General features: G+C 42.5%; 1 protein-coding gene across 1 annotated transcript; it reads left to right on the top strand.

Annotated features, from left to right (window-relative positions):
* The first annotated feature begins 218 nt into the window (after nt 1–218).
* Nucleotides 219–6,000, top strand: LOC136490698 (short-chain dehydrogenase PC-15-like). Its single transcript, XM_066486901.1, has 3 exons — nt 219–721; nt 4,735–4,894; nt 5,493–6,000. The coding sequence occupies exons 1-3, from the start codon at nt 370–372 to the stop codon at nt 5,827–5,829; spliced, it is 849 nt and encodes a 282-aa protein (XP_066342998.1). The 5' UTR covers nt 219–369; the 3' UTR covers nt 5,830–6,000.
* The last annotated feature ends 1,762 nt before the right edge of the window (nt 6,001–7,762 follow it).

Raw genomic sequence — 7,762 nt, 5'->3', positions numbered from 1 at the left:
GGAGTCTTTTAGGTTATTTTTACGTAATTTATCCACGTGTATAGGTCACTTTAATTTTTTTTTTAGTAATTTATAGAGTTTGAGAATTAACGTGGCCTGTGTCGGCTCTCCCGTGGCTTTCCAATTCGTTCCGTATCATCGTCAACGAGTAATAAGACTCCGCTGTAACACTGCCGATCAAGCAATGAGTCTAATTGTGCCGGCTGATAAATCCACGGGAATTTGGCGTCTGGTGCGGCTACGGCAGCTCGGCGAATGGCAGTTATTACACGGGGCGTCCTGCGCTGAGCCCAGAGAGGCAAAAGATACAGCGAGACACAGACACCGGATCCCGTCCGCCCCCGGACCACGAATCCCAACCTCGCAGCGATGGCAGTGGCAGCGTCCCGTGATCGGAATCAGCCAGTGGTGCTTGTGACGGGGTGCTCGGAGGGCGGCATCGGCCACGCGATGGCGCGCGCCTTCGCGGCTGCCGGGTGCGCCGTCGTGGCCACGGCGCGGTCACGCGGTTCCATGCGCGACCTCGACGGCGCCCCGCGGTTCCTGCTGCTGGAGCTCGACGTGCGGTCCGACGAGAGCGCGCGCGCCGCCGTGGCGGACGCGCTGCGGGAGCACGGCCGCGTCGACGTGCTCGTCAACAACGCCGGGATCCACCTCGTCGCGCCACTCGCCGAGGTGCCCATGGAGTCCTTCCACCAGGTTTTCGACACCAATGTCTATGGTAGGATTAAAAAAAATGTTTTTTTTTGTTCTGCTTGCTGTCTACTGCATTGTTTGCTGTTTTGGCATGATTGCCTGATTGTGATGTTCTCCAATAAAGACAAGATTTTGGATCCTGGAATCTGAATTAGGCAATTAGAGGTTAATAAAGGAGTTGAGAGGTTTTTTATTAGATCTACCTAAGGGCATTTTGGTTTGATTATAGAGACAAAAACAGAGAATTAGGAATAGCTTTATGGACGTTGTTTGAATGAATGATTTAAATTTCTGCAAATAGCGAATTTTATTTCCTAACTCGGGGAACTCGGTAGAGTGCTATATTAATTTCGTGCTTGTTAGCGAGATAGTTGGTTTAGATTTGGGTCATCCTCGAGTGTGTTTAGTTGTGCATGATTCAATGGTAAATCATATACAGCAATGGGTTATGTAGTCAGATTCCTATGACTGTGAAAAGGGATCTGTTGCATCCAGTAAAATCTGCTGAACCAGTGAAGTCAGCAGTTCAATTAGAACCCTTCTTCAGTCATCATTGGCAATACCCTGTGCTTAAAATGCATGATCACAGTAACAAGTGCAGGTTTGATATGATGCTTGATAGGAAGGTAAATGGAGTAATGAAAATTGTCTCACGGATTATGAACCCACTGAATCTATCTTTTAGAATGATGTGAAGGACTACCTCTTGAACTCATTTATTGAAGTGTTTGGGAGGATGCAAAGCACAGAATTGCTAACTAGTTTTGCTACTATCTCATCATGGAGATTAGTCGTCATCAACCAAAGTGACTGAATATAATATTATAATTCCAACTTACTACTTAAGCTAGTTGAGCTGTTGGAGAATTGAGTACCTTGTTACCTTTAGTTGATGTGCTTGGATGGTTCACACTTTACTTCTTTCCTGATACCATTATGTTCACAAGTTCTGTTACAGTTTTTTTTTTAAAAAAAAATTGCAGACAGGAGGTCTTTCTTAGAACTTAAGTAATATCTTTACAGATAAGTGCATCAACAGATTCAGGGAAGTTTGAAAAGAAAACACGACTCCCACTAAACCTAATAGCTAGTTGAGTTAATTCATGTGCTATTTTATTCTGTGCTCTCCCAGTCTTCCTGTAACTTCTTCTGGATCAGGGGCATCACCATGGATCTGTCATGGAATATTGCCTTCAGCTTCTGTACTACTTTGACTGAGACACTCGGCCTCAAGGATATTGGTATCTCTGGCCATTGCACCGCCAGACAGACACCCTCCAGGCTAGCAGCCGCCTCAGTTTCTTCAGCATCCCTACAGTGAAACAAAATTTGCCATGCTGCTAATTTGGCCTGACCATCATACTCCTTTGACAAACCCAACTTATAAGCACAAAAGTCTTCCCTGGAGCCTTTCTGGATTGCATGTATGCACTCGAAGGCAATAAAGAGCATTGTACCTTATCAGTCTTCCCGGGATAAAGGCACTTTGTTTTGGGGAGATGATAATGATATCCTCAAGAAAAGGCCTAAGACGATTAACCAAGTGCTTAGAGATTACCTTGTATATCATGTTACACAGACTGATTGGTATGAAATCTTTTTCTTCTGGATTCTGCTCCTTGGGAATGAGAACAATAGCTGTGTCCTTGATACCAACTGGAAGGTGCCCATCAGAGAAGAATTTTTGGACTGCTGCAACAACATTCTCTCTCATCAGATCCCAGTGTTTCTGAAAAAATAAAACATGCTGGGAAACCATTCAGACCTGCCGCCTTCAGAGGCCCCATCCGAAGTAATGCATTTGAAATTTCCTCAGCTGTGAAATCCCTGCACAGCTCAACATTCATATTGTCAGAAATCCTTGTATCAATTAAATCAATGAGCTCACAGCTCACTTGGAACCACTTTTGGATTGCCAGTGTACAGAGACCTGAAAAAAAAAATCCAGGGCCTTGCCACTGATTGTCACACCAATCTCCCTCTTCTGTTTTAAGCTTTTTGATCTTGTTTTTGTAGGCTCTCCAGACTGCATGCCGGTGAAAATAACTTGTGGTCCAGTCGCCTTCCTTCATCCAAGGAATGTGAGGCCGTTGAAGCCACATCATTATCTGTAAACCTGCGCAGATCACCCTTACTGTATTGTGGATTCGTTTTCATCTCTTCAAATTTTGTATGCAAATCATTTAAGTCTTAAGGCACAGTTCTGAAGTTCTCCTTACTCCATGAACATAGAGCTCGCTGCACATGCTTTAAAGCTGCCACAATCCCTCCGAGCCCTTCTCTAATTGGATCAGTACACCACGCATTCTTTATCTCAATAGCTAGTGACTCTAGGCACTCCCACATAATCTCATATCTGAAAAATCTTGGTTTATGCTTTTCCAACTCTCTTTCCTGATTTCTAACAGAAGAGGACAATGATCTGACCACGAGGAGACCAGATGGTGAAGAGTAGTATATCCCTCCAACCCGTGTCAGCCACTGCTCTATCCAATCCCACCTTTACATTTGCGTACCCATCTTGACTGGTGTCGTATGTAAAAGGGAGCCCCACAAACCCCAAATCAGTAAGCGCGAAAGGCCGCCATCTGACTCTCTGGACGGTCACAAACCAGGAAGTGGTCATAGCCCCACATAACTTCATTGAAATCACTGATCAAAAGCCAAGGGACCAAAGAGGCGCCGTATTAAATCCACGTGTTGTGCCTCCGTCCTGTGCTCTCTATATACAAAGGTGATTGTGAACCAAGGGGATGTAGAGTTCTCAGTTTCTCACAGACATGTACGGCAATAAAACGTCTGTGTTTTTCAATAAGCAACACCGACTCATGCCAAAAACAGGGCCAGGCCACAACCTGTACCAACACTTTCAACAGTAATACAATGTTTAATACCCAATCTCCACCTAAAATTTGCTACTCGGTCACCTTTAGTGCGTGTTTCTTATAAGAACACCAAACTCAGTTTTTTTGTGCTTTGAACAGAGCGACAAGCTCTTGAACTGTCCGAGGGAGCCCTACGGACCTACCCCTCCGCAGTTTAAGCAGTTCTGAGCGACAAGCTCTTGAACTGTCCAGGGGGTTAACTGGGTTACCGGACACCGAGTTCCTGCTACGCTTAGACACATTCACAGATATTCTTGAATTGACACTCCCTTCTCATCAATGTTGAATTCCAACATACCATGCTTTCCAGACAAGCTTAGATTGTCCCTCGCCATCATAGTATTCTGCTGCTCAGTCTTTCGGAGACTTGGCTCCAAAATGTCTCCCCTGTAAACAGCAAGTCTTTCAGTTCATCCACTGTTCCACATCCATAGTATATCCACATACCTGTACACTTTCCATTCCACAAATAGTTTAGTAATAGGTTTCTCCCCATGCACAAGCTCTGTCAGAACCAGGAGGATATACAACACTTCCCAGCGAATATGGTTTCTCTGTAACTTTCACTCTCTCCTGACCCCTCATAGATTATTACCTAGGAACCCTGTAACTCCCTCTTTAATTTTGGATTATTACCTGTAAATGCCTGTACCACCACCTTCTCAAGAGGCATCTGAGACGTGAAATTCGCTCTCTTCATGACCTTCACTAATCCCAACATTGGAGCTAGATTCTGAAAATCTTTCCTGAACCAGATCAGGCGGTTCCTTGTATCCATCATTAGCAAGAATCGGTATACTAACCTTCAGATTATGTAGACTCTGGCAGAGAGCTTGTATGCAGACTGCAAGGTTGTATGCACTATTGGAGACTGCTATGACTCTGGCTCCAGTTTCACTTTGGATTAGGATCTTTGTGTTATGACGGGGGATGCTGACTTCTATTGGCCTGGATTTCTGTAGGATTCTGGTTTCATGGATTACAGGGAATTGATTTGTGGAAGGGTTTTAGTTTGTTGCAGAGAGGGCTTGGGAGCAGAAGCGTCGTATTCATTTGTGTTAGTATCGAAAAGGGAATTGTCTGATTCTCACAAGTTCTGTTACAGTATTGGCTTGATTTCTAGATAACTTGAACCCCTTTTCACTATATATAGGTGCAATGAGGTTGATTCAAGCTGTTATTCCTCACATGATGGAGAGAAGGAAAGGTACAATTGTGAATGTTGGAAGTATTACCGCTTTGGCACCTGGACCATGGGCTGGTGTGTATTCAGCATCCAAAGCTGCTCTTCATGCATTGAGTGACTCACTGAGGTTTGTGAATTGAAGTATTACCTATTCTTATATTGACATTTTGGTACTTGCTTAAATTCTATAACTTGGATTGGAAGACATCAGAAAAGCTTCCAAGTTCCAAGTGTGAGTGTGTGGCTACCTTAAGGGGCAATAGGCAAGTCGTATATAGGTTATAGGCTTAAGAATTAGGACATCGCTTCTAAATACCCTGTTTTAAATGAATTAGGATATTACTTCTAGATACCCTGTTTTTGAAGAATTAGGATGTTGTTTCTAAACACCCTGTTTTAAATGAAAAAACTTTGGATTTAACTGTTGTCAAATACAGAACAGCTAGTAGCGTCACATATTCTTTAGCGTTTATGTCTTGATGCAATTGCTTTATCACTGGTCTCAAGTATCACATCAGATAATTTGATCATGTGGCAATATACTCAACAAGTCAACAACACATGCAACATATGCCAGTATCCAAATTTTGTATTTTTACTACATGTCCTGTTCTTGTGCTGTTAAGTCTTTTCAGTTTGTTACCTTAAGGTTTGTGGCTTCTTTTTCTTTATTTCTTTCTTTCATATTTGCCATCCTCACTTGATACAAACTCACTTCACTGTAGGGTTGAACTAAAAAGCTTCGGCATAAATGTCATGACTGTCGCCCCAGGAGGGACAAAGTCGAATCTTGGGAATTCCTCTGCAGCCAAGTATGATCAGACGCATGATTGGAAGTACTACAAGAAATACGAGGAAGGGCTCCGAGCCAGGACAGAGATTTCCCAGGGCCCCGGGTCTACTCCAGCAGAAGAGCTTGCAACGAAGGTGGTTGCATCGGTTCTAAAGAAGAACCCTCCAGCTTGGTTCGCTTACGGCCAGTTCTCTGCTATTCTGTCCATTTTGTATTATGCACCACTATGGTTTAGAGATTACTTCTATAGGCTTGTGATGAAATGTTAGTCCCTGGAAGAACAATGGTTGTATGGACCAAAGAGAGCTGGTCAGTCCCAGTTCTGTTCATTGTACTGACAGCCTGTTACTACGTACTCCTATATTGGTAACCACAAAAAATCATACACGTTATACGGACAGCTCTTTTTTTTCAAGTGAAAAAGCTCTCATGTTGCTGTATCATATCATGGTTGTGACAGTTGTTAACCAACGATGCTGCATGTGCATAACTAGGTGCTTTGTTGATATCCATGGGCCAAGAGCCCAAGAAGTATGCTATGTACCTGTTGCCAATATAGGAGTACGTATAACGTGTATGATTTTCTGCAAGTATAACGTGTATGAAAAAAAAAGTTGCCAATATAGGAGTACGTATAACGTGTATGGTTTTTTTCGCTTACGGACAGCTCTTTTTTTTTTCATACACGTTATACGTCTTATGCTATGTGCCTGTTGCCAATACACGTTAGAAATATCCATGGGCTGTTTTTTTTTCTTTGCAAGTTAGAAATATTCATGGGCCAAGAGCCCAAGAAGGCCTGATGAGGCTGTTTTCTCTCAAAGGAATCACGAAACTCTGTCAAAGTGACATGTCATCACCGGTTAAACAGACCACTAACTGCCACTCTGCTACAGGAGAGGCTTGACACCAGTAATTATATGGCGCTCGCATCCGCCTTCTCCTTTAAATTTTCTGTGGAAACTGACCTGTTGAGAAATGATTCTCTGACCGAATATTTCTCCTATAATTCTATGACAGACTCTGCATACATTGGCTCTATACGTGGAGTGAATTAGAAGAAGCTAGTTTTTTTCTATTCCTAGTATCTAATTCATTTTAGGTTCACACAATCAGTGTAGAAACTCTAAATAAAACTGTTTGGCATTTCTAGATCTGACCTACCCAACAAAACGGATATTTACTGATATTTGTCCGTCCCGAGAGGGTCAAAAACCTATATGAATATTCGTACTGCATTTCAATTTAAATAGTCAAAATTAGATTTCTGATATGTATATCATGATCTATATCCAGTTTTGAGATCCGGGAAAAAGATACGGAATTCATCCCTACTACTACTACCAGGGAGTACCCTGCTAGTTGCATCTATACGAAAAGTTTGGTATGAAGCGTCATCCTTAAATGAGCGGCAGGAGTATACAGCCTGTTGGGCAGGGCTGAATTGGCTGACCGGTGCTGGGGCTGGACCAACCAGCCAGCCAATTTCAACCTCCAGCCAACGGCTGGTTTTCAAAAGTTCAAAGCCAATTGTAGCTCACGCTGATTTCAAAATTAGAGCCAACAGCAACAAGTTCAACCAACAATTTACAGTATTCCCTAGGACACACTATTCTCCACCAAAAGGTTCAACCAAAAATTAGAGCCAACAACGATAGGTTGAACCAAAAATTAGAGCCAACAACCATGACTGAGAGGCCTACGCATTCACATATCTCAAAATTTGATCTCACAAAGTCCTTGTAATCCTCAGGACACACTATTCTCCACCACTAATGAACTTCTAGCAGGTTTGCAAGCTCCACTGGAATCTCGCCTTTGAAGTTATTGAAGCTCAAATACCTAAAAATTTCCAATAACACTTAGAGAAATCAAAAGTGAACATTTATGTATCCACATAAACTAAGTACATTCTAAAAATGAACTTACAAGTGCGCCAGTTACTTCAGTTCACCAATTTCAGGTGGAAGCACATCTTAAAGCTTATTCCACCTCAGATTCCTAAGTTTACAAGAACACTTGGTTACATGAAGAGCAGCTGACACAAGGTCATTCAATAATAAGACTGCCTTCAATTAGTGATATTATTTTAACAAAAAATAAAAATGCAACTCAGAGAAATAAACAAAATAGAAACTGGCAAGGAAAGGTTCTTACAATCTTCTTAGATCCAACAGGTTAGTTACTGCTGTTGGGAAAGGA

The sequence above is a fragment of the Miscanthus floridulus genome, chromosome 11 (assembly GCF_019320115.1).
Source record: "Miscanthus floridulus cultivar M001 chromosome 11, ASM1932011v1, whole genome shotgun sequence".
NCBI lineage: Eukaryota > Viridiplantae > Streptophyta > Magnoliopsida > Poales > Poaceae > Miscanthus > Miscanthus floridulus.
The sequence above is the reverse complement of the archived record's forward strand: the minus strand, read 5'-3'. Positions and strand labels throughout refer to the sequence as shown.